Genomic DNA, 27,751 nt, shown 5'->3' with positions numbered 1-27,751 from the left:
AATTGCGGTACGAGAAGGGAAATGAAACAAGTTCTCAAAAAAATGGCTGCAAGGTGTGCGGCTCCCATTAGGCACTGTGCGGAAGAAGAAGAAAATATATATTCACGTCCATCCACTAAGCTATTATATCAGCTCAGACAAGTGTGTTGCCAGTGGCGATTCGATTAATTCACACGCAAGCTATTAGTCCACGCTTGCAAGTTGTATCCGGTTCTTCCGCAATTACGTTACCCTGAGTCAACAGCATACCTATATATGCTTTCGTCAAGATCTTTGCTCGATGCAGTCACGTTTTCGCCGATAAATTGTGTAATCAAGGCATAACTTCATCTACACGAGTGCCTGTCCTAATCAGAGCAGTTTTATTTGCGATAAATGCCTGCCCCTACAAATCTTGTATACCTTCATGAAAATGTTGATTGGCTATACACTTTCTTCTTAAGTAATGGCTATAAATGCCAAAAGCCTAAGACAGTTACGAAAGTACATTTATTATCACCTTACATTCTCAAAATAATTATATCGGGCCGATAATTATTTTCTATTTGTCGCCCTTGCTGGGAGTCAAGTGACCTTGCCACACAACTACCGTGGTTCCGCCCCCCAAAATATGCAGTTACGGCGGAGGGCAAGCGAGAGGGTAAAACAGAAGTACCCTGATACGTTTCATCGGCTCTCGAAAATCTTCCTTCACTTGCTTAAAAAAAAAAACTAAGGTTAGTATGTCTGATACTGCCATCCCCGCCTTGTCGAAGGGCCATTGGTTTTCGGTGGCCATGGTTGCTAAACACGCCATTCCGGTAATGCGGAAATGGTCGCGGATTCGACTCCAGTGGTCCCGTTTAGTCTGTGTAACGGGTAGCAGGAACAAGGTAGAAAATAATTTTACCGAAATTTCGGAGAACAGAATTTCGGTCTAGAGCCTTTCGGTCTGGTGCCTTTCGGTCTGGTGCCTTTCGGTCTGGTGCCTTACGGTCTGGTGCCTTTCGGTCTGGTGCCTTTCGGTCTGGTGACTTTCGGTCTGGTGCCTTTCAGTCTGGTGCCTTTCGGTCTGGTGCCTTTCAGTCTGGTGCCTTTCGGTCTGGTGCCTTTCAGTCTGGTGCCTTTCGGTCTGGTGCCTTACGGTCCGGTGCCTTTCGGTCTGGTGCCTTTCGGTCTGGTGCCTTACGGTCCGGTGCCTTTCAGTCTGGTGCCTTTCAGTCTGGTGCCTTTCAGTCTGGTGCCTTTCGGTCTGGTGCCTTTCGGTCTGGTGCCTTTCGGTCTGGTGCCTTTCAGTCTGGTGCCTTTCAGTCTGGTGCCTTTCGGTCTGGTGCCTTTCGGTCTGGTGCCTTACGGTCCGGTGCCTTTCGGTCTGGTGCCTTTCGGTCTGGTGCCTTACGGTCCGGTGCCTTTCAGTCTGGTGCCTTTCAGTCTGGTGCCTTTCGGTCTGGTGCCTTTCGGTCTGGTGCCTTTCAGTCTGGTGCCTTTCGGTCTGGTGCCTTTCGGTCTGGTGCCTTTCGGTCTGGTGCCTTTCGGTCTGGTGCCTTTCGGTCTGGTGCCTTACGGTCCGGTGCCTTTCGGTCTGGTGCCTTTCGGTCTGGTGCCTTTCAGTCTGGTGCCTTTCAGTCTGGTGCCTTTCGGTCTGGTGCCTTTCGGTCTGGTGCCTTTCAGTCTGGTGCCTTTCAGTCTGGTGCCTTACGGTCTGGTGCCTTTCAGTCTGGTGCCTTTCAGTCTGGTGCCTTTCAGTCTGGTGCCTTACGGTCTGGTGCCTTTCGGTCTGGTGCCTTTCAGTCTGGTGCCTTTCAGTCTGGTGCCTTTCAGTCTGGTGCCTTACGGTCTGGTGCCTTTCGGTCTGGTGCCTTTCAGTCTGGTGCCTTTCAGTCTGGTGCCTTTCGGTCTGGTGCCTTTCAGTCTGGTGCCTTTCGGTCTGGTGCCTTACGGTCTGGTGCCTTTCGGTCTGGTGCCTTTCAGTCTGGTGCCTTTCGGTCTGGTGCCTTTCAGTCTGGTGCCTTTCGGTCTGGTGCCTTACGGTCTGGTGCCTTTCGGTCTGGTGCCTTTCAGTCTGGTGCCTTTCGGTCTGGTGCCTTTCAGTCTGGTGCCTTTCAGTCTGGTGCCTTTCGGTCTGGTGCCTTTCAGTCTGGTGCCTTACGGTCTGGTGCCTTACGGTCTGGTGCCTTTCGGTCTGGTGCCTTTCAGTCTGGTGCCTTTCAGTCTGGTGCCTTACGGTCTGGTGCCTTTCGGTCTGGTGCCTTTCAGTCTGGTGCCTTTCAGTCTGGTGCCTTTCGGTCTGGTGCCTTTCAGTCTGGTGCCTTTCGGTCTGGTGCCTTACGGTCTGGTGCCTTTCGGTCTGGTGCCTTTCAGTCTGGTGCCTTTCAGTCTGGTGCCTTACGGTCTGGTGCCTTTCGGTCTGGTGCCTTTCAGTCTGGTGCCTTTCGGTCCGGTGCCTTTCGGTCTGGTGCCTTTCGGTCCAGTAATTTTCGACGTACTACCGCGTCCCTTGTGCAACACCCGTCACAGGGTTCCTGGCCTGAGTCTTTTACCCCATGCGGTTTCTTCGGCTGTGGCGGGAGGATACAGGTGAAGCCGTTCCGCCGATGCCTCGCTGTTGGGTGAGTCGCGCCCGAGAACTCGCGTGACGTCACCAGGGGACCTCGGCTTCACCGGAGGGGCTCTTGTAGCAGCGAGCCAGAGCCCGCGCACCATCTTCCTCCGAGGCGACGACGCGGGCTATGCCCACCCCAAGGCCGCGTCGACGACTAACGAGCGAGGAGGGGGGGCATCTCGACCCCCATGGAACAAGTCATTCCAGATTTTCGAGTTCCCGTTCACCGCGACCGCGGCCGCTGTATAATTCATCACCGGCTCTCTGGATATTGGGGGAGAGTTATCATTACACTAGTTTATTTCACGAGTGTGCGCATTTTCCCGGCCGCTCGTAATTGTTCGGTTGGACCTCGTTATGGTAATTGCACCGCGGGGTGTGCGCTGCTTCGTGGACGGCGGGAGAGCCTAATAGGATGTGAGGCACACCGCCGCGACTCAGGTTTGATCCCGACCGTGCCGTTGACAAGTTTTCATGCTGTTGACTTCGCTTCACTCTCCTCATTACCCTCTTTGCCACCACACCTCCCATCACAGACCAGTTACATACCATTGAAATTGTTTTGAAACAAAAAAAAAAAAAACTAGTTTGCCGTGAGAGCTACCACGCTCTGGTGTGGTTAAATTTATTTTTCTTGGCATTTCAAAAAAAAAATTGGCCTCTGTTCAACTAGATATTTGAACTCGAAATACAAATCTGATCATTTCCTTCACAACAGAGCTAGGGAGTACACAAGGGGAGGGGGAGAGATAGAGATGTTATTTACCCCCCCCCCCCCTTTTTTTCTAAATCCTAAAAATCTATAATTTCCACCAACGAAAGAATTTAAAAGCAAACCGCGGGCAAAGTGGTTTTATCCCTACTTTTTTTTCATAAATAAAATTATGCTTACTTTCCTTTAATAGGGCAAGGAAGTGCGATGGTAAAACTTTTATTCGCTTTTGCCTTTGGTTCGACAGATTGTTATAATTCCAGACCGGTGCATCATGATTTCTGTTTTTTTTTTTTTTTTCAAAAGTTTCCCGAAATCGCTATAGAAAAATTCTGGAACGGTTCCTTATAATGTCTAGGACCAAATTCTTCTCCAGTGTTCACTTTCAATGACGAAACTAAATTTGAATTAAAAACCTACTTTTTACGTTTATTAATTTCACCGACTGACCATCCAGGATCGTTATCTGATAATTCGTTGAGGAATAATTGAATGTATAAATGAAATACTAATATATAAAACAGTTTGTTTGATAAAATATTTCAAATTATATGTTCTTGTACTTGCGAGGAAAGATTTTATCACTTAAAATTTTGAATATTATGCTTAGCGTTAGTCACTTAACATCCTTATAATTGTATAAGATATCCATTTAAACAGAAAAAACGTAAATTATTTTTAACAACTCATATAGTCTTTGGTGTTCACAAACATACTTTCTTTTAAAAAATTCAAACTTTTTATTATTTGCTTTTATTCGCTGTTTAAAAACGTGTTTGAATGAATGCAAAATGTAATTATTTTCGAGATATGAAAACATCACACGTAAAGATTTTGTAATGTCAGTAACTTTGTAACTTTCGTAACAAAAAAAAAAGCATTGATTTTGCCTAAAAATTTGTAAATAGAAAAAGGTTTGGTTGAAGTCCATTTCAAGTGTTGAAACGTTTTAAAGAAAAAAGACAGACGGTGGCCAGCAATCAGACTTACACGATGCATATTTTATAAAAATTTTAAGTTGTAAGCATTCATTGAGTAAATAATAATTGCATTATATTTTAAAACTGGTTGTATTTTTGTACGCACGATTATAGGGATTAGTTTTTTTAATCATATGTAAATAGTAATTTTATTTTTATTTTGAATATCAAGTAACAACTCATATTTTGTGGACATCAGTTTCAGACTGTAACTCTCCTCTTATTTTGAACCTCAATAACGCACATTTCATTCATAAATACTAAAATGCTGCTTTAAAGAATGGAAAAGGGGGTGGAGATGATTTTTCGAAATCTCATTTCAACAGTGACCTTCCTCTTGTTTTAAAGGACAAAAAATTTCAAGTTTGATCAAGTTTGAAGTAAAGCTGTAGATTTGTTTAAGAAACAAATAAACAAACAAACGTACAAACGGAAACTCTTATTTACAATAGGTATAAATTAAAACATGAAAAATACTATTTATTCAGTTATATTAAATAAATAGTTTTCATAAGGACACGTGACAGTGTATCAATACCATTTCATCATATGTGTAAACTTGCACATAGACAAACATTTTGATATCACTGATTTTCCCAACATTATTTTCACCCATAAACTAGACATTCAATAATCGTTCCACTAAAAAATAACAAAATTGTGATTAACTAAACAAACCGTTATAGCTCTTAAGTTAGCAATATTAATTTTATAGGACAAGCCTTTTACTGGTTAGACAAATATTTATCTACAGTAATAATATAACCCTTTTGTTTCCAAGAGATCGGAACTAAGTTGTGTTTTGATTTGACAGGTCTCATTGCAATGTTACAGTTAGATTTCACTTCGAATGATTCCATAACTAAGCATTATTAACCAACTCTCTTTTGCTGAAGACCATGCAAAAATATAGTCTACATTAAAAGTATTTCTGGTGACCTAAAAAGATAACCTAATTGATATTATTGTTTTCATTAGTCCTACATTAGATAGATAATTATGAAGTCAGAACATCTTTTGAAACAATTTATCATGTCTGCAAAGACGCAGTGCTTGGAAAACACATGTATGTTTGAATTGTTTGTGGCTCAGTTGAATACGGCATGAAATATGCAAATCCAGACTTTTTTTGTTTTGGGATTCAAATAGCAGAGAGGCATACAGAGTAAAAAAAATAGATGGCAAAGAACTAGTACAGACGTAGTTATCCAGAAGGAAACAACCTGGTATGGTTTCAACAGGCATCACTCAAGTCGGTGGAAACAATGGACAGTTTGTGGATTTAACTCGTACGTTTCCTGATAAAAGAGTCTCAGCAGTGTGAAAATTTCACACTTGCGAGTTGTACCGGGAAGTGCTTATTTCGACAAACTCCTCAACAAGACTAGAACCCCGAAACTCTCTCGCTTGTGAGCACGTTCATAAAGGTAAGTTCACGCTCGCTCACGTTTACGTTTACGTAAGAAAGTTGGCGTAAGAACGAGAGCACAGACGCTAAAAAAAAAAGTGTTTCATACCTACAGAAAATACTTGTTTTATGCCAACCAGTATTGCATGATTCAGTTGGCGGTTTATTTTTTAAAATATTAGCTACAGACCTATTTTATAATTTCATAAAAAAATTATAAAACCTTTGACCTGCTATTTCACTTTACCAACATACGCTCTAAAAGTATGTAAATATACAAAGAAGCATCTTCTATAAATACATACTAACTTCATTTTGGTTAATGGTTCTGCACACGACGTGAAATAAAATTTATCCATTTCCTGCACATACAAAGGTTTAGATGCCTTAAAGTTTGGCGAACGATGGATTTGGCCTTAAACTAAAGCAGAGTGTAAGCATTTATTTAAACACTTTTTTTTCTCTCTTTAATACTGGGTTTATGAAAAATATAACCTTTTTATTGTAATTGTAAAGCAGTGATTTAATGGTCGCGTGGTTTTCAGAGAGCTCCACTAAGCGGACGGATCTCACCAAGGAGAAGGATAGGAAGTTGCCAAACCTTACTATGTGTATGACCGTGTGGCGGTCAAAGCGAAATGACACACACTCACTGTTTGTATGTCTATGACCTATGATATCCTGTTATAAAAAATGAATTTACCCATTTTTCACTCCATTAGGGATAGAATTTCACAGTAATATGTGGCCTGTGTGTTAATCCAAATTATTAGCTATCTGTATGTCAAATATCATCCAAATCCGTTAAGCGGTTAGGGCGTTATTGAGTCACAAACATACACACAAAACTTTTGCATTTGTTATATTAGTGTGATTTAGTGAAAATATGTTGAAAATATTAGCGACGGAACGACAGATATAAAGGAGAAGACGAGTTGAAATTTCAGAAGTAGACTTTAAGTGGATAGTAATGGCGAGAATTTGAAAAAAAAAAAAAAATGGCGTGTGAGACCGAGGCTTGGAGCCGTGAACCAGCCTTAGGAGCGGGCGATCAGATCGGGTCCGTGGGCAATCGCCGCCGGGGCTCAGCGGGGCTTCCCGGAGGATGCTGGTTGGTTCCCCAGTAGTTACAGGTTGCGGGCGTTGGCAGCACTGGCGCGGCGCCGGGGACCGCCACGCCCGCCAACACTGGCGCGCTTCCCGCGCGACGAGATCCCGCCGCCGACAAGACAGCTTCCGCGGTAGCTGGGCGGGGAGGCCTCCTTACCACTAGTTTACTTTGAGTTGAAAAGAAAAAAAAATGAAGTGAGCTGGTCTTTTCAGTGCTCGCCAGCGATGTGTAAAGGTCTAACCTCGGTAACGAGCAGGTTATTCCATGTTGAAAATGAACTTGTAATACGAAACAAGGACACGAAATTTAACGTAGACTTCTTTAAAATAATTCCGGGTGTGAGAAACATAGTGATAAATAAAAAGTTCGCTTTTCACATAGAAAAAATTTATGGATGCGAACCACAAAAAATTGCTTCCTGCGCCCGCCGCTAGAATTCGCTGACTTAATCGTAAACGTCGTTTGCCACCATCACGCGCAAATATCACAGGGGAAAAATAAACAGAAGGAAATTTTAAATTATTAGAAACGGCCCTGATAAAAGCTAAAAAGGCTCTGGACCTAATTTTCAACAAGAAATTTTATTATAGTACTACCCATCTTGTTAAAATTCACTAAATCGTTGATTATATTAGGTTTCTGCACACGCTTTAAATTATACTTATATGACATTACTAAAATATTCACTTGAAACATTTTAAAACACATATAATAACACTAAGTATATGTTTGTATATTTGTTTTTGCTTAAACGACAGAAATCAGTCTGTAAATACTTCCTACAAACAAAACTTAACTTTGTTGAGCCGATTCAACATTATTATTACATAATCTTATATTATTAGTTTGTTATCAATACAAACTTAATAAAATCCCAGTGACTATTATAGAACCCCATAAAAAATTCCTCATTCAGCTTTAAAAGCGCTCGCTCTAACGATGTTCTACCCAGTCTATTGAAATTTGGCAACGAGTAGATGAATTATAATGATTTTAATAACAGTTTTCTTACGTATTTTAAAACTAGTAATTACTTTTTACTACGACTAATTTAGTTTACCAAATATATTCCAGGGTATTTTCACTATCATAATTTTTTTTGACACACCAAAAGCTACGTGTTGTATGTAACCTAATGTTTACGAAAGTGACTATATACAGGTTTATGTTGCTACACGTGGGTCCGCCATTTTGAAGACTTCGCCACCGTGATTAAACATTTCCGTTCATTTGAATTCCGTTCCATTCCCTAAATTACCCCTACTTATGCCGTATACGGAGAGATAATATGTTTACACATTAAAAACGAACAAATAACTCCAGAAATGTTGTAGCCTAATGGGTTTACAAAGAAACGATAACCAAACTTTGGCACCGCCATCATAATAATAAAGTTTCTACAGCAAAGTACAACAATAATTCAGATCACAGGGGCCAACATTTTCTTACAACTTACCAACAAAAAAACTGTGAAATTCACCTGATGTAAGGATTGTATGAATGACACTACAACTATATTTAATTTAACGTAACAGTTATTTGACAAGAACACAATTGCATGCACTAGTTATTAAATATTGCTGCATCTAACTCGAAAAAAAAGTTCATACTTTGTAAAAACCTGTAAAAACCTCAACAGCATGACAAGTATGAGTCACATATATTTAAAAGTTCTTTCATTAGCTAATTGGCGGAGAACGGAAAAATTTGCAGATTCTTTTCATGATGGGCTGAAATTCAAATATGTGTACCATTCTCCTGATTCTGCTATTGTCTCGCAGTTTAACTGGAGCTTTCTTGGCCAATGAGATACTATCAACCAAAGAAGCATCGAATCACAAGCTACCCAATGGACGCCTCAACTAAGCACCCGATGAACACGAGGGTTTTATTGAGAAAAGCAGAGGATAATGGAGGCTATCCTAGAGGTAACTGAAACCACGAATTTTCCTGGTCTCTTCTAATTATTCGTTCAATGTTTGGGGCACAAATTTTCCCCTGGATAGCTTGTTCGTGCGGAATAGGTACTTCCGTACTTAGTATTTACCTGTCCATAGAGTAAATAAAGAACTAGTATAAAAACCGAACATTCAATGCTATTGTAACGTTGCGTTTTTTTTTTGTAATTTTGATACATTATCGCAAATATGACAAACATGATAGCGATTTTGTCACGCTTTTTCTTTACAATAAATGGGGCGCAAGCCAATAAATTGTGTGTGTTATTTATAAACTATTTATGTCTAAATGCTACCCTTGCATGTAGGTATACAATAAATAGTCAAAATGTGAATAATATATGTATGAGGAAACGAGGGATTTGTTTCATTATCATGTGGAGTAGTAGCTCTGAAAATGTTTTCTAGGTTTTTTCCACGCATATTTTACAAAAATTCCTATCTTTAAATGAAATTCCCAACAAATAGACTGATAACTTTCACAACAAAAAGTTGTCTTCTACGTTTTCCAAGAATAAAAGGTGCATAAAATTTTATATAATTAATAAAAATTATGTTTCTCTTAATTAAAAGTAATAATTATTTGAGAGTTTCATAAATTTGAAAATAAATCAAAGATAATACCCAATTTCTTAAATATAATCAAAATAAAATATATATAAAATAATTATTAATTTTCCCCAATGTACGATTTAGCGCTGTGTTATTATAAAAACTGGCTATAGAGTGTCCAACCCCTGCTCCTATCACTTGTTATTATTTTGCTGACTTGTGTGTGGAATTGTGCAATGTCTAACTTCTAAAGATAATCAAGGCAACTTTGCATTTTAAGTAAAGATTTTTTAGGACATGTCTCATGTGTGACAGCAACTAAATCTATTCACGTTATTATTTACAAAAATAAAATAAAATTGCTGACGAAAATAACAAACATTACCCTCCATGTGAAAAAGTACGAAGTCAACTTTTATCAATGTAGTAAAACCTAATTCAAGAGATAAATATAAGGTAAATTTACCGTGTACGTCACCTTGTGTAACAAACTGCAGCGTATCTCGCTCGTACAACCTTGGGCTGTAATCGAGGCGGACTTGGATTGGTTTATGTGGACGACACTCACCTGTTCCCCAACTGCATTGGCTCTCCTCCAAAACAACCTTCCGCCCTCCGCCATATTTTTTCTTTCTTTCTTTCTTTCTCCTCTTCTTCAAAACTTCCCGATCGTCGCGTGTGCGCGTCCAGTGTAATTACTGCCCGCCTGGATCATGATCAGCCGTCAACTGGGCTGGTCCTACCCTTCCACGACATCTGATAAGGACCGCCCCTGCGCGTCAAGCCAAACACCCGCCTGCGTCCTCCTCCGACACCCGGCGAAGCTAAACACCTTCACGCCAGTCCTTACCGAGGCCGCGTTCGTCAGTTAGTTCGGGTCTTTTTTGAAGTTACACTTCTTTAGGCTCGTTAAGGAAAAAGAAAACGACGAGAGTGGAATTCTACGATGCGCGCGCAGCTTGCAAAAAAAAATTGACATAATGAAAAAAGGATACATACAAATAAAAATTATATACGTCCTTTTAAATCAAATAATTTAGCGATTGATATTGAATACTGGGCCATATATTTAAAAATATTTATTGTGAATATTAGTAATTAAAATTGTATTTATTAACTCTTTAAAGTGTATTTCCAAGTTTATATAAGTGAGGTTATTTTCCCGTATGTATTATTTATTTGCATTATGAATTTTTATTTATTACATTATTATTTAATTAACAATTACAATTCATATATCTGAATAAACATGTATTCATTTTCATTATTAATTAAAATTTATCTTTATTATTTTCGTAAATTAAATCATTAATTTTATACACGTGTTTATTTTAATTTTGAATACTGAGTATATGCAGTATTTAACAATATTAATTTGATTGAATTAATACTTTACAACCGTATTTATATCATTCCAGTCTTTTGATTATTTTATTTATATTAATTATTTGCACGCAAAATTAAAATTAGTTTTTTTTTATCAAGCGCGTTATCTAAGTACACGCATCCATATTTTTTTATCTCTTTCTCTGTGTACCAAATATCAACAGGTCCAGAAATGAATTCCAAAATCCGTTTTTTTGGGTATTTGGTTAGAAGTTTTGTTGATTGGTTAAAACATTGATAATTTCGAATGAAAGACACATATATGAAAATTAAAAATAAAATTCTAAAAATTTGCCATTTTAAGATTTGGTGTAAATAATACAAATCTGTGATATCGTGAGAATTGTCTGTTAGGTTAAGTTAGCTATATTAATATTCTGTACGGTTGGTTAGATTTGCTAAATTAAAAGTAGTTTAAAAGAGTAGATGATTGGTTCGGTTAGTATAGCTACATAAAAAAAAATACGTTAAAAGAGTGGATAAATGTTTGGATTAGCTAAATTAAAAAAAAACGGTAAAGTAATTTTATTGGTTGATTAAGAACTACCAAATTAATACGTAACTAACTTAGATAATTGTAATGTTATTATTTTATCTTAGCTTATTTGTAAGATTGCTATTTGAAATGTTCGTGTGAACCAACCGTTCGCACGATTTGACAGTTTATTTTTTATTGCAGCTAGCCTAACCTAGTCAACCATCCACCAAAATGTATAATATAATATAGCTTGACAATTATCTAATTTCTCCGTCATTAATGTCTATTATAGACAATCTCGACACCTTTCCCGCGCGTTTTTATCCAATAAAATGGGCCACCGAAGTTGCACGAGCGAGCTGCGAACTTCGGTAACCTTCGTTCGGAACTGTACGAGCCTCGGAATGGCCTGGTGTGAATCTCATGTGTCCCCCGACACAACCGGCGCACGCAGGCGTCCCAAACTAGCGGCGAGTACAAAAAAATACATTCCCCGGAATAAAATTTAAAGGAAAAAGTAATGACTCGTTTCTTTGCGTTCAGCCACTGGCCTTCCTGCTTTTTTTTTTTCATTGAAACATTACCTATAAACTGGTTCGATTTGCAAACTTATTTTCCTTCCGTCCTGAATTTATTCCGCTCAACCTGTTTTATTCCTGCAGCTGGCAGCCGTGAAGAAGCGATGGAAGGGGGCGAAAGAAGAAAAAAAAGCACATTCCGGATACGCATGGAGAATGGCTCCAGTTTAACACCGCCGTATTTTTGGACATTTTATATCTTGGAAATGTAAACGACATGTGTAAAGCAGGCCGGCGCCTATTATTTGTATCAGTCACCTCCATCGTGGATTTTTATATATTATTTCATAACTTAATTTAAGAGTTTGCTTTTTAAGAAAAAATTGCCCTATCAGGAAACAAATAATATTGTAATTTGTTCTTTCATAGTTCGTAATATATTTAGCTGTAGTTAAGGTTTTTACATCAGCGTAGATCAAAAAGTAATAAATTATTGTTTTTATGTCACACGAGATATAAATGACGTCCACTCAATATATGGCGGTAAAATAAAACATGTTAATGAATACTCTATGGCATGGTGTGCATAAATTTTTAATATAGAACGGTATATATAATTCACAAAATGAAATGAAATTATTCAATATTGAAGGTTCAGGCCATTTGCTCAGTGAGACAATATTCGCGACAGTGAATGCTGCAAACTGTACTGTCGTCATAACAGTTTCGGGCCTCGAGGTCCAAGTGCCAGATACGGGCATCGAACCTCGGGTCAGCGGAGAGTTGCAGGCTGTGGAATGCCACCCATCACCTCTAGTGGTGAAATTGCAGAATTGGGGAGTGCTTTTGGTGTAATAAATAAGTAAAGTGATTTAAAAAGGTGTGTTGAGTTTGTATAGGCTTTGGCGGGTTCGTGGTTAGGGATAGAACTAAGGGTTTGCGAGTATTCGAAAAATATTCTATATTTTTGAATAAAGTGATATTCGATACATTTCAAATCAAATAATTGATTTAATTATCCGATACCAATAGATAAAACAAGTGGGATTTATTCACAAAAGTTTAAATGAAATTAGTGTAGCATGTACCTATCACGGCAAGAACTTTTCATTGATATATTTGTATTTGCAGTTCGCAACGTAGGCCATGCATGATTATTACAGACAAGAAAAAATCAGTTGCAATTATTAAACATTTATAAAGTTCCTAAATTTTTTTGTTGGGTCAACAATACCATTTTTTTTTCATGCTCAATCCGTTGGTCATGATAAGGAGGCAAATTAAAAAAAAATGCACAAGCTCGTGTATTCGTCTTAGCAGAAAAAAGTATGTTGCAACAATCTTTCTTGTACTCTTACGAAGCGTGACAAAAGAAGTTTCACTGCATGATTAAATTTGATTAGAAAAAAAAATTGAATATTCATGAATAATTTGATATTCAATTCGAATTATAAAGACAAGGGATTTGCAGAAGACCAGCTGGAATCTGCGCCGTGCTGAGAGTAACTGGAAACAACGTGTAGGAAATTACACGAATGAGTCTCGGAAGCAAGAAATGAATTCCAGTGGAAGCAGTTTCAGATTAACTTGCCTTTCAGTTTTGAAAATTTAATTATCGATATTATACCTTAATTTCGTGGTGAGGATCAGTTGTCAGATTAGTCGTTGAAGCGTCTGGCCAACTGCTGAGATTGAAGGGACTTCTCCGCCCTTGAGTCTACATATCCCAACCTCCCTTTATAAATTATTTAAATTAACGGGGCAGGTTTAAGTCTCCGGGCTCAAGGCGAAGGTGATGTTTGTCGGCGTTATTCCTCGAAATGCGATCGCAATTACGTTTTACGAAACAGCGCTTCTAAATTAACCGTTTGTATGTTTCTTCACTAAAACAAATATTGTTTATTTTTTTTTTAACTGCAGTGTTTGTATGCAACGTAATTTAGTTTTTAATGAATAAGGATAATTATTTTCCTAACCGATGAGTTTGAAACTTATTACCGACCCGCAATGAATCGCTTCGCTGCTTGAGGATAAATTACGCATTTTCCGAGCTGGTTTGTAAATCAGTAACCAACAGATTTGTGCGTGGCAGGCCACAGAACAATTTTTTTTTAATTAGCGCTATAGAAGTATTGGTTTGGTGTTTCGAGAACAAGCTCCACAAGTCCACCTTAATTTACATAGATTATCGACTGCCTTTCAAGCTAAACATAGAATACCGTTAGCATGGCCCACAGATCACCAGTATCATTCACCATTTTTTTATAGTGGCCAAACCGTTAGCGTTAGCGAAAATTGAGATAAATGGCATCGTTTGGATAATGTCACAATAAACAAGATACAAAACATGTTTATACCCATGCCACGTTTAGTTACGGAGATAAAGCTGAGGATAAGAAATGCAGCAATTCTCTAGTTTAACGATGGGAGGGCGTAGGTAGGAGTGGGGACTTTTGAGAGAATAATACTCTGAAAGTGGTCTAACACGTAACTAAAATTAATTTTTCAATAATTTACTAACCAAAAATTTGCCCATTTCCCTATTTATTTACCGAACTTCATTCAAGTGTAGGGGCGCGAAAGAGAAATAGGCCAAATTGAAAGAAAGAGAAATTGGCCAAATAGGTCAATGGCTTCTCTTGCAGACGGCCCTAAATCACATGGAAACAATCGCTAGCACGGGCATACCTCATTGCAGTCTAATGAGCAATCAGATTATTTCGTGAAAAATATATGCTTCTAGAAATAGTTATTTCCAGATAATCGCAGACAATCTGTAATGAAATCGCCGTGTTTTCATTGGCCCATTCAAGGGCTACGAAAGTTTATTTTGCCTGCTGAAACATAAACAAACCCGTATTGATGCATTACAAACAATCAAATTTCCCAGCGATAAATGGTATAAAAAAATTCACTCTTTCCGTGTTTTGCCTCAAATTTTTATGTGTCACATAAGACAGTCAGGCATTGTTCATCAACATTTGTGATAATTTGTAATCTTTATAGCTTGTTCTACTAACTACCTCGCTGGTGGAATGAAATAATATAAAGTAAGGTAGTTAGTAAAATGAGTAATGTTGTTGCGTGCACTTACCATTTTCTCTGTATAACTTTTACCAGCGAAGAAATTAATTATCTTTTTTTTTATACCGCTTCTGTTTCCAGCGTGATAGCTAGCACGGACCATAATTAATTCAACGTTAAGCCATTAGTCTCAAAGGAGAGTAATGCAGTTCGTCGACATCTACTGGGTTGAAGTTCGACCGACAACTTAAAAATTATCCTTACCGTAAACTAGCACCGCGGTTTTACCCGCGGTGTAACAGTTAAATTTAACTTTAAAAAATCGATCAAGTATTTTATTTGCACTATATACTCTGTTATAACTTTTAATTAACACACGGTGGGTTTGGAAATCTTTTCGCCAAAAATACGAGGCCCTAGCTATTAAGAACTGAAGACCAGGTTTTTTATTTTTATTTTTTCTAACCTTACTAAAACAAGAGTACTTTGTAAGAAGGATCCGGTCTAGGGAGGGATCCAGGTGCGTCTCAGGCCGAAGCCTGTACGCCCAGTCCTGCTGGGATTAGCCATGCAGGGAGAGGGTCGCATGCATCATGTGGCCAGCCATGGCGGCGATAGATGCCATGGCTAACTCCCCTATCCTTAAATACAGACTTCAATCTACGTTAAGCTGGGACCAGGTGAATACTGAATTGACAGAGAGTACACCCTGGTCACAGACATGAGGGATGCGATGGGCAGTGTAGGAGAATAAAGGAGACAGAGGACGATCTGGATGAAGAGTTGGTCGCGGAAAAAAAGAGTCTACCCAGGGGTAGGGAGTAGGGGATGGGTGATGAGCGAACTTGGACACTAGGTCCGCTTTCATAATTTAATAAAAAATGTTTGTAACCAATGACGCAAGCGCCCCTGGTGGTGGCTGGCTACACTCACCGCCCACTTTGCTTCCAACAGCACCTTAAACACTAAACAAAGAAGAACAACAAACAAACTACAAACTAGGCACTTGATAAATATACGTCACACTGAAGGCCAGGAGTTCTGGCATGGTATTTATATTCATACAGGGCCATTCACAGCCGAGCTGTGATTGGTCCCTGTGAGGCAGCCATGATTGGAGGAATGTCTGTACAGTGAGTCTGCTGAGAAGTATAAGTTCAGTTTAATCAGTAGTCTGAACTTATCCCCATACAAACGCTTAAATCTTTATCGTACCACGCTTTCGTATATAATATATCTGATTAAACATGAAAACCAAATTTGCAATATCAGGCAATTTTAGTCGTTCCGCAGCCCCATGAGACCGATAAACGTTTGAAAATAGCTGCAATTAAAAAAAACTTAGGTTTTTAACATGTAAAGTACTAAACATCATTACTTGTGATCATCTGGAATATAGGACGCTTTTTACATTTTACAACTTAAATTTTCCATTGTCATCGCTGGTTTTTGGACCATGCATTTTACTTTTGTGTGTAAGTATTTTTTTTCATTAAAAACGTACAAAAAAGTAAGACATTGAAATAACCTTACAACTCAACAGTCAAAATGTTTAACTTATGATATTTAGCAACACGACAATCATATTGGAGTTCTTCATAACTTAAACAATTACTTAAATATTGAACTTATGCCTAAACAGCGCTAAATGTTCCTATATGTAAGTTAATTTTAAAAAAAGCTATAGTACGAAGGATGCTCTTCGTTTTCGAACTTGAAGTTTTCAAGAGTATTTTTAACCTGTTTTGATAGTCCTTGATGAGATTGTACTTATAAAATGTGCGTTATTATGTCCTTGTAATTAATTTTATTTTATATTTCGGTTTTATTTTATTTAGTCAATAATATCTTTATTTATTTATATGCTTGCAGTAGGTCTTAAATAAACTTGTTGATGCTTATTTTATATGCGTAAACAAGTGTAAAAGACAATATTGTCTCTCTCAAAAACTCCATACTATCCATTTTAATTTAGATTTAAATACGTCAACTTCAAGTAGCCCTCCAAATTCATAGCGGTGAGGTTCCAAATGCAAATAATTGTTAGAATGCACCTAACTATGCAAGCCTGTTCTTAGTTCACCGGATGGCTTTCGTTGATGCTGTATTTCAATTTCGGGGACAGCTAGGTGAGAGGCATAGTTAATTTAATATTTCGCTTTTTTTAAATAAATTTAGTCATTACACTGCCAAGCCACACAAATTATTCAATCAAATAAATATATTTGTTTTATAAAGAATTAGGCTAGCCAACAAGTTAGCAGAATTTTCCCTCAGAATTTACGTAAGAATATGGAACCGTCAAATTAAAAACCGTTATAAACTTACCTGTCAGAAAAAAAAAAAAACAATTCTTGGGATATATTAAATACGAGGGGTAGCTGTAAAATGAGGTAATTCGGCAGACGTAGAGAAAGAGAGGGGATAATTTTGTCGGGCCCCTTCCCCATTAATAAATTTATATATTTTCAAACCAAACTGTAAAAGTCATCTGCGCATACGTCTGTGAGGTTTCCAACGAAATATTTTAGCAATAGACTTGTTATTTTAAAACTACTACCAGGGTGAACTCACGCATTAAAAAGATCTAGAAACAGTCGGGCTCCAGGTAATTGTTCCCCCTCCCCCTTCCTTCCCTCTAAAAAAAACCCTTCCGGTGGCCTTGAGATTGGGTGAAAAATTCGAGCGTGTTTGTGTAACATCGTCAAGAGGTCAAGGCGAGGTAGTTCGGACATCACCTATAGACAGAGCGGTTACAAGTGCGTTCAGGTTTATTTACTGAGGAAACCTCCGTTACTGTCGACAGTACAAACGTGAAAAAAAAAAAAAAAAAAAAAAAAAAACTGACGAGTACGTTTGTGAGCTCTACGTTCACGGACCCTTGCATGACCGGCGCAAAGGCGAGAGAGCATTCATCAGATGTCTCGTCGTCGTTCGGTTTCGGCTCCGAGCACGCAACGGCTTGATCCGTTATTAGCACGCGGCGGAAGTCATCACTCCCCTGAGGACGACAGGTCCAATCCCGGGGAAGATATCTCCGGAGGAGCCCGCGCGCGCATGCATAATATGCCAGGGCGCCTGCCAATCGGGAGCCTGGGTTTCACCCCCCCCCCCCCCCCGGGCGAGCGTGGGAAACGTGGAAGGAAGCATTCCCCATCAGCGGCGAGCGAGCGAGCGGCAACTCTCTCTCTCTCTCTCTCTCTCTCTCTCTCGCCGGAAGCATCTCGCGGTGATACTCGTTCACGGCTTCCTCCGGAGTGCAGTCTGTCAGGTGGCTCCGCGGGTCATCGAACCCCCGCCCCTCCGCCGCAGAGAAACCCTCGCGGTGTTGTCAGATGTAAGGATTTTTGCCCCCCCGCCAACCCCCCCCCCCCCCCCTCTTCCCGATGGCTCAGATTAATTTCTTAATGAAGCAGTCCCAAGCAGATTCGCATCCGACTGACAGGGATCTCATCATCGCCAGTGCAGTCCTAGTTGCCCGAGTGCCGCGACTTGGCATCGAACCCCGAGGCCTTTTAGGAGTACCAGGTCGCCTACTTGCGACCCATAACCTCCTGTTTTCACCTATAAAAATTTTTGTTGTGACGTTTTTAGCAAAGCTTTGATGAATGTAAATGGCCTTGAACATTTAAATTTAATTTCGTGTGGTGACTTTACTTTAAACTCGTGGTGTTGTCCCCCCCCCCCCCCCCCTCCTTCACCACCTCATCATTCAATACCAAAGTTAATAGATATCGTGTGTAACGCACGTAATGAATATCGCTCGATGGCGCGCGATGGCGTAGGGTTTAAAACAATTTTTTTTTTTAAATGAAAATTATTACAGCCGAAGTAGCTTGGCTTCTGGGTTGTAGCCGCGTCCGAGGCTAGGAATCGTAATAAATTACCACTCCACAAGAAAAAAATATTTTTACTGACGAGAGAGGCGCATATAACCAACTTAAAATTCATTTCTTTTCTTTCTGACATTTTTTAAAAATCATTCTGTAAAATGGGATTGCTATAGTTCAAAAAGTTTACCGGTAGTTTAACTGGTTTGTTAGGTTGGGTTAGCTACATTTAAAATACTGTACAGTAGGCGCACGATATCTGAAGTTGATATTATTCTTGAACAAGAACAACAAATATTAGTGTCAGCATTTTCTGCATAACTTTATTTCCTCTTTTTTCACAGCTGAGTAATGCTATTGATAAAACAAGTATAATCTCATTTTCTAAATATTTCATTTTTAACATCTGTAATCAACAAAAATAATTAATCATTGAGCTGAAGTCGAGCCTCAAGGAGGAGAGACAAGAATCGAAAGACGCCATATTAGTTTTAATATTTTTATGCCATAATTTTATTACCGTTTAGTATTGAGAATATACCTTCGTTTGGACGGAGATAACACATTAAGAAGTTTTTCCACGAAGTAAAAATAATTTATAGGGGAAGCTTTTTGTAGCAGTCATTAACTATTGGCTTTAGGCATTCCATTAATGTATTTATTATACTTTATAGAAAGAGACAGGAAAAATTTGCAAATTAATTGCGTGATTGTTAAAATGAATTCAAATTTAGCGCCATCAATTGTATCGATTTTCCGTTTATGTTTGTTTATATAAATTGACGGTTTTTATTTTGTGTTGATAGAAAGAAACTGTTATCGTTTTGTCTATGGAAATAACAAGAACATGTATGTGTGTAAGTATAAAATAAAATTGTGATTAATTACGAAAAGTTATCAGGTTATGGGCCCAGAGTGCTTAAAATATAAATTGTTGATCCACTGAATGTAAAGGTTGTGCTTCGTGAAAATTTGATCAGACTTAATAAGTTTTTTAAGATGTTTTCGTCGAGTTCGATTAAACCTCTCACAAAGGAGAACTACGATACTTGGGCAATTCAAATTGAAGCTGTGATGGTTAAAAATGGAACATGGGTATACGTAAATGGAAGAAAGCCAAGACCAGAACCAGTTGAAGGTAAGGACGCTTCACTACAAGACCTTGAAAAGTGGGAGGATGATGATGCTAAAGCAAAATCAGATCTAATAATTGCAATAGATCCCAGTTTATTACGTATGGTAAAAGGTTTAAAAACTTCAAAACAAGTTTGGGATAAGTTAAAGTCAGAATATGCTTCCACAGGACCAGTAAAAAGGGCAAGTCTATTAAAACGCGTAACTTTGTACAAAATAAGGGAAAATGATGATTTCCACACACAACTGATGGAGTTTTTCGATATAATTGCAAAACTGTCAGCTATGGGCGTTCAGATGCACAATGATTTACAATCAACGTTACTTCTAAACGCACTACCACCAAGTTTTGAAATGTTTAGATGTGCAATGGAGTCTCAAAACGAATTGCCAAAACCGGATGTTCTTCGAGAAAAAATTATCGAAAGGTATGAAGCTAAAAGTCAACGAGATACAGACGATTCTGAGGTTATGTGGGTAAGGAAAAATCAGAAACGTTTCAAGCAATATCGAGGAAGTCCACGCAGATACAATAGTGATTTTAATAGGCCTTTCAAATACAACTGTTTTAAATGTAATAAAATAGGACATAAGGCAATTGATTGTCCCAGAAAACTAAGTGATGATGGTCAAGAATTTTCGTCAAAAGTTGAATCTCAAGTTGAAGATGTGTTCAAAATCAAAGAGAAAATTACCGAGGAATCTTTACATACGAAGATTACATCAAGCGATGATCGATGGTGTCTGGATAGTGGTTGCACGTCTCACATGTGTTGTAATGAAGCAGCGTTTCTAAATATGTCATCAACAAATGGAAAAGTTTTGTTAGCTAGCAGTGCGGAGACTGAAATTGTTGCAAAAGGAACTGCGCAAGTTACTACTACGGATGGGAAAGTAAACAGGTCGGTAAAACTAAATGATACACTGTTAGTAAAAGAATTGAGAACAAATTTGTTATCTGTTGCGAGAATCACTGATCACGAAAATACAGTCACTTTTCACAAAACTGGTGCAAAAGTTTTCGGGAAAGATGGTAAGATAAAACTGTTAGCACAAAGAGTTGGAAATCTATACTATGTTTGCGGTAGTAGAGAACAAACAAATGTTGCAAATGATAATTCTGCTAGTTTGAAGTTATGGCATCATCGTCTTGGTCATTTGAATGAAGAAGACTTGTTAAAGATTCCGCGAAAAGGATTAGCTGTTGGAATAAAGCTAAATGGAGAAAAGCAGTTGGGAACATGTGAGGTATGTTTACGAGGAAAAATGACCGCCTTGCCATTTCCCAAGAAATCTGAAAAATGTACAAACATATTGGAATTAATACATACCGACGTCTGGGGACCATCAAGAACAGAGTCATTAGGACACGCTAGGTATTTCGTGACATTCATTGACGATAGCACTCGTTGGTGTGAAGTTCGATTCATTAGAAATAAAAGTGATGTTTTTCGAGTTTTTAAGGAATACAAAGTTTGTGTTGAAACACAAACTGGTCGTAAAATAAAATGTTTGATGTCAGACAACGGTAAAGAATATTGCAATAAGGAATTTGATGATTTCTTAAAGAAAAATGGTATTCGTCGACGTCTGACAGTTCCTTATACACCACAACAAAATGGAATGGCAGAACGAAAAAAATAGAACATTAGTTGAAATGGCACGATGTCTTTTGATAAGTTCTGGATTAGGTCATGGATTTTGGGCTGAAGCAGTATCTACTTCAAATTATTTGAGAAACAGGTGCCCAACATCTAGTCCAGACAGTCATTCTCCATTTGAAGCTTGGAACAAAGAAGTGCCGGACTTGAGTAACTTGAAAGTGTTTGGCGCAAAAACATTTGTTTTGGAAAAAGGATTAGGAAAATCAAAATTTGATTCACGATCACAAGAAGGTGTGCTGGTAGGTTATTCTGAAGAATCGAAAGGCTACCGAGTATGGATTCCAGTCGAAAGGAAAGTTGTTGTAGCAAGAGATGTACGAATACTGGAAAACCAATTTTTGAATGAAGAAAAGGGAAGTAAAACCATTGAGAGTAATAAAGATGATTTTGAATGTGTACATATGCAAAATAAAATTCAGGAAGAAAATGAAGAAATAGGAAATGAGCAAATAAATAAAAAAGAACAGGCACAAGATGAAATTTTTCAGCCAATTTTGCATAAAATGCCCGGAAGACCACGATTGGAGAGATTAGGTAAACGAGGAAGACCGCGTAAAATTTATAACACTGGACCAACAGCAAAAGTAAATGAAGATCAAGAAGAATATGAAAATTATAACCATACTGGAACGCAAGGAGTTCTGAGTGATGATGAAATATTTGTTGATGGTGCAAAAAATGAAATTGACATACTCGACGAAGCAAACTTGGTTAACATAACACTGAAAGAAGCTATGACTGGAAACGAAGCAGCTGAATGGATGAAAGCTATCTCTGAAGAAATTCGAGGTTTGATAAAATATAATACTTGGGAAATAGTTGAACGTCCTAAACATAGAGCAGTTATCACAAGTAAAATTGTTCTTAAAAATAAATTAAAGCCCGATGGAACACTTGAGCGAAGAAAAGCAAGAGTTGTAGCTCGAGTTTTTACGCAGCGACAAGGGGTTGATTTTACTGATACATTTGCTCCTGTAGCAAGATTAGATTCAGTTAGACTTTTGATGGCACTGGCTGCTCGTGAAAAACTGCCAGTTTTTCAATTGGACATTGTCGCAGCTTATTTAAATGGAAGTTTAGAAGAAGAAATATTTATGGAACCCCCACAGTACATTCAAGAAGCTTTACAAGAAATAATTACAAATGATGGTATAAACAGCAAAATAGGAAAAGAAGCTCAAAAAATGCTCCTGACACTAGCACAAGGACATAAAGTTTGTAAGTTAAGGAAAGCGTTATATGGTCTACGACAAGCTGGTCGTCAGTGGCATAAAAGATTAAGTGAAGTGTTGCAAGTTATTGGACTTATTTCAGCCGCAAGCGAAACTTGCTTATATTACAACATGAGTGAAGATCAGTATACGATTTTAGTTGTCTACGTTGACGATATTTTGTACATATCAAAGAATGAAAAGAAGCTAAATGAAATTAAAACTGGTCTGGCAAAAGAATTCGAAGTAAAAGATTTAGGATTAGCACGACACTGTTTAGGAGTTGAAATTAATCAAGAAAATGGTGAAATTATATTGAGTCAACAAAAATATATAAACGATCTTTTGAAAAAATTTAACATGGAAGAATGTAATCCTGTAAACACTCCCTGTGAACATCAAGCAAAGTTACCAGATGGAAATTCAAATCGAAAAGGGAGTGAAGAAAAACCATTCAGACAATTAATTGGATCATTGATGTATTTGGCAATCGCTACTCGTCCGGACATTACATTTATTGTAAACAGATTATCGCAGTTCAATGAAAAGTACCAAGATATTCATTGGTCAGCAGCTAAACGTGTATTACGTTATTTACGAGGTACCCAAAATTATGGCCTAGCATTTAAGGGGAACTCATATGGAATTCAAGGATATTCTGACGCAGATCACGCAAATGATATCTTCGATAGAATTTCATACACAGGATATGTATTTACATTAAGTGGAGCTGCAATATCATGGCGTTCGAAGAAACAGAAATCAGTTGCGATTTCGTCCACTGAAGCTGAATATGTAGCCTTGTCAGAAACAGCTCGCGAAGCTTTGTATTTACGAAATTTAATGTTTGAATTGAACTTGATTGATTTATCAAAAATAGATCTCGGAACAGACAACAGAGGTGCGAAATACATTGCAGAAAATGCTACTTGTCACTCACGCACTAAACACATTGCTACAAGATACCATTTTGTGCGTCAATTGTTGAAAAATGATGAACTAAGTTTAAGATATATACCAACAGAAATAATGCCTGCTGATGCTCTCACAAAGCTGCTTCCAGGACCTGCGCATCATCGTCATGCAGAAGCAATGGGATTAAAAGTCTGTAGAGACGCAAAAATTTGAGAGGGGCGTGTTAAAATGAATTCAAATTTAGCGCCATCAATTGTATCGATTTTCCGTTTATGTTTGTTTATATAAATTGACGGTTTTTATTTTGTGTTGATAGAAAGAAACTGTTATCGTTTTGTCTATGGAAATAACAAGAACATGTATGTGTGTAAGTATAAAATAAAATTGTGATTAATTACGAAAAGTTATCAGTGATAGGCTAGAATTAAAACATGTTTAAACATGTTTACTTTCATTCTGCTTCCTCAACTGTGCTAAAGTTTAGCTGAAGGACTCCGAGCTAACCTGGCTTGTTTGTTTGCTGGGTTGCTGATTGTCTTGCTGACTGGCTTGCTGGCTGGGTTGCTGACTGGCTTGCTGGCTGGGTTGCTGACTGGCTTGCTGGCTGGGTTGCTGTCTGACTTACTGGCTGAGTTGCTGACTGGCTTGCTGGCTGGTTTGTGAAGAACCCTCAACAAAAGAAGTATCGAATCATCATTAGAATCCTTTTTGAAAGGTCTCTCAAGTCAGAAGCCAATGAGCAGGTAGTATTTGTCAGAGTTTGTAGAGGTTTGTGAATTCTATCCTAGAGGTGATTGAAATAACGAATTTTTCCAGCTTCAAATATATAAGACAAATTTCGAAAAAAAAAAAAAAAATAAGCTGCGGAAAATGACTGTGGCCTAAGGAAATGTTCAAACCAAGATGGCTTATTTTGGTTTCTACCTCTCCCCCTTGAGAATTCCGATCCTCCCGCCGCGCCGTGAGCGTAGATGCCGGCGTGGGGCGGAATCAATATAAACCCCAGGAAATAGTGGGGAGTGCCCCGCTTGTGTGCCACCGCCCGACGGTCCTGCGAGGGTAGACTCATCAACGTGAAGATGCACTTATGCTTCAAGTCTGCTTTGCCGCCCTAATGAATCTGAGGATAATAATAGTGGGGTAATTCAAGTGTATAAACAGGAATTATTCTCTACAGATTGATGATTTACGATAATACAATTGAAATGCCTTATTTTTCTTCATAGTTTCCTTCGACAGGAATTCATTTTCTCCAACGGATAGGAAGTTTTTTGATCCCTTCATGGAAAAAAAGAAAAAAAATAGTTTCTCCAGTAGCCAGGGACTGTATGGTGGGTGTACAGTAGGGTGACCAAACGTCCCGTAAAAACGGGATTGTCCCGTTTTTTAACAATCGTACACGGGGTCCCGAAAAAGTCTCCCGGGACGCCTAAATGTCCCGTATTTACGTTGGGTTGATGATACACTTTTGTCGCGCCTCTCCTCGGACCGTCTTCCCCTCTTCTCGACAGTTGAACTCACCCATTTTAGTTACCTTGTTTAATTATGTTTTTAAGTATGTCATACATACTTATAATAAATAAGTATTTACTGCAAAATTATTGTTTTTATTTATTATACGCCTCACAATTTAAATTAAATTACATATGCATAGGTAAATTGAAAAAGAATTATAGGTGTCAAATTAGCAAAAAAAAGAGCATGTTTCAATGATTACGTCTCGATGGAGGCCCCTCGGCTTTAGCTTTAGCTTTAGCTTGAGGGTATCGCCCCCAAACCCTCCTTGGATGTGTCCCGTTTTTTCAAGTTTATGATTTGGTCACCCTAGTGTACAGGAGGTTGCCAGATTCAGTTTATGGCTTTGATGTTCCATTTTACCACGACCACTTCGAAAACTTCTGGGCACTATCGAACACTTGTTTATTTTTTTTTCTTCTCAGAGTAGCCTCGCCGAACTCTGCTTGGAGTCTCTTCACAATTTCACTCCATTTATCTCCTTCGATGGCGAGGAAACTAACAAAAACGCGTCATGCAACTGACTCTGGTACCACCACAGCGATACTGACATGACGGACCTGAGTGTGATGCCGTGTGCACGCCTGTCCCCTCTCCCCTCTCCCGCCACAGATCCCCCGGCATACGTCACTACTCGAGTCGAATGAACCGAAATTCCGGTTTGTATTTGAATGACCCTCATAGCCACAATAACGCATTACGTGCATAATTCGAGCCTGCCTTGGAAATATTTGTCGAATTCATGTTTCTGCTGTAATGTCCGTGCGTTTGTGACGGGTTGTTCCGGAAATTACGACATTCTCTTCGGCTGCATTAGGCGTCGGCGATTTTTCATCTCCTCCCCAGGGGCGCTGCTGTCGTCGCCGGAGGCGGTCGGCGCCTCTTCCCCCCCCCCCCCCACCCTTCGGCACCCTCCGCGGCGGACGGCGGGCAAATGAAGAGACAACCGGCCGACAGACAGTCGCCCTAATGAAAGTCATGATGTATTGCCATCGAGTAATTCAACCTCGCTATCAAGTATAATTCCTCCCCGTTTCTTTATTTTTTTTCCTTCCCTCGGATGTCTGGTTTCCCTTCGTTCCTTTTGTCGCCGGACCATTGTCCGCGCCGCGCTGTTGACGCGGATGTTCTCTACGGATTCTCCGCCGACAATGGCGGATGTGCGCGGTGCCGTTTGGCTGCCTAACAACATCGTTAGCCCGGCCATTCTGGCCTGATGACAAACCGCCCCCCTTCCTCCCCCTCCTTCCCCCCATAATCCAACCTCCAACCCAGCGCTTGTCTTCTCGTTTCAACTTGAGTACAGTGCTGAGGGTAAACATCTTTCCCAGTGCCGTTCACACCATAAACTAGTGTTAAAGTATACCTATTCTTGTCTTTATGGCTTGGTCTCTCACGAAAAAATGATTTTTCCATTTTTTCGTATTTACTTTTGTTTAGGGGATTTTTTATTTTACCTCGGCACCTCCCTTGCATTTGTTGTTCTTTCACACTGTATTTTTTTTTTAGATGGTACAGAAATATTTATGTAAAACTACAGATATTTGTAGGATTTTACATTTACATAGAAAAAAACTGTATCGTTACAAAATAGTGTTCGCAGTAATACCAACTAAGTTCCGACTCTTACCGGGTATTTATTCTTTGTGTTGTCCCAGTACCTCCAATAGCTAAATGTATTGGAAAATTGTTCACTGAATAGCTTTCCAGTTTTAACTGCGCGCATTAATAAGCATAATAAAACAAAATAATGGCCAACTATTAAATATTCGAATATATTTTCTATGGTTTGAAAAACATTTATGCTTGAATGAAACATCAATTAAAATATAAAATTATGCACCAATTTTCGTAAGAAATACTGTTTCATTTTTAAAAACGCATTTCATAGCCTACATGCAAAAATAACCATAGCCACGTGTCGTACAAAGTTACAATATATTTTTGTAGTATTAAAAACTATTTCTGGGCAACTGTTTTCGAAAGGAATCTTTTTGTGAATGCCTAGGTAAGAATCTGAAGGCAGTATTACTGCGAATACAAATTTGTAGTGATATATGACATATATTTTTTCATGTAAATGTCAAATTTTCCAAATATCTGTCATTTTACATAAATATTTCTGATTCATTTACAAAAAAAAATTTCAGTGTGAATGTACGTCACAAACAACTACAATCGTGTCTGGGCTGTGGCGTCTTATAGACTCGCTGCAGGGATGAAAGAATGTAAGACAAGTGGTAATTGGTGCCCTTTAATTACCTCTACTTAAAGTATAATCCTTGGGCTCACTTGCGCTGCAGGCAAGATGACGCGAACGGAGTCAGCTTCATTCCAACCAGTTTACTGCTCGTTTCACAACATTTAGTGCGGATCGGACCCGAACACACCCGAAGTCCGTCGCTCGCTTTTGCTTCTTTGCGGTCGGAGTAATGGAACACCATTTTGCAACACTTAATTAAGCTTTCATCATTCTGGGGTGTTTTTAATGTCACTGAACTGACACAAATCAACTTATAATTTTAGTTACGACCACCTATATTGCGACTACCTACCCACCCAAAAGAACTAAAGAATTAATTTTGCGATAAGTTTGTTATGTTACACACCTACCTTACATTTTACTTTTTTTTTAAAAAAAATTAACCCATTACCTCTCTTTAATTTGTTGTTCACTGAGTGTGATATAATTGCTGTAATGATTCCCGTAAGTTATCAGTTTTGGGTCTTATTACACCCATTACATCAAGCTGAGTGAATATCTGTTGAAAATA

At 38.6% G+C, this 27,751-nt stretch overlaps 1 protein-coding gene across 1 annotated transcript; it reads right to left on the bottom strand.

Annotated features, from left to right (window-relative positions):
• Positions 1-916: 916 nt before the first annotated feature.
• LOC134543288 (involucrin-like) lies at positions 917-27,421 on the bottom strand. Its single transcript, XM_063388198.1, has 4 exons — positions 27,270-27,421; positions 23,967-24,131; positions 9,871-10,008; positions 917-2,438 (listed from the first exon to the last, which is right to left on the bottom strand). The coding sequence occupies exons 1-4, from the start codon at positions 27,419-27,421 to the stop codon at positions 917-919; spliced, it is 1,977 nt and encodes a 658-aa protein (XP_063244268.1).
• Positions 27,422-27,751: the final 330 nt, after the last annotated feature.

Source organism: Bacillus rossius (genome assembly GCF_032445375.1).
Source record: "Bacillus rossius redtenbacheri isolate Brsri chromosome 9 unlocalized genomic scaffold, Brsri_v3 Brsri_v3_scf9_2, whole genome shotgun sequence".
Taxonomy (NCBI): Eukaryota; Metazoa; Arthropoda; class Insecta; order Phasmatodea; family Bacillidae; genus Bacillus; species Bacillus rossius.
Note: the sequence above shows the minus strand (reverse complement) of the source record. Positions and strands in the feature narration are given on the sequence as shown.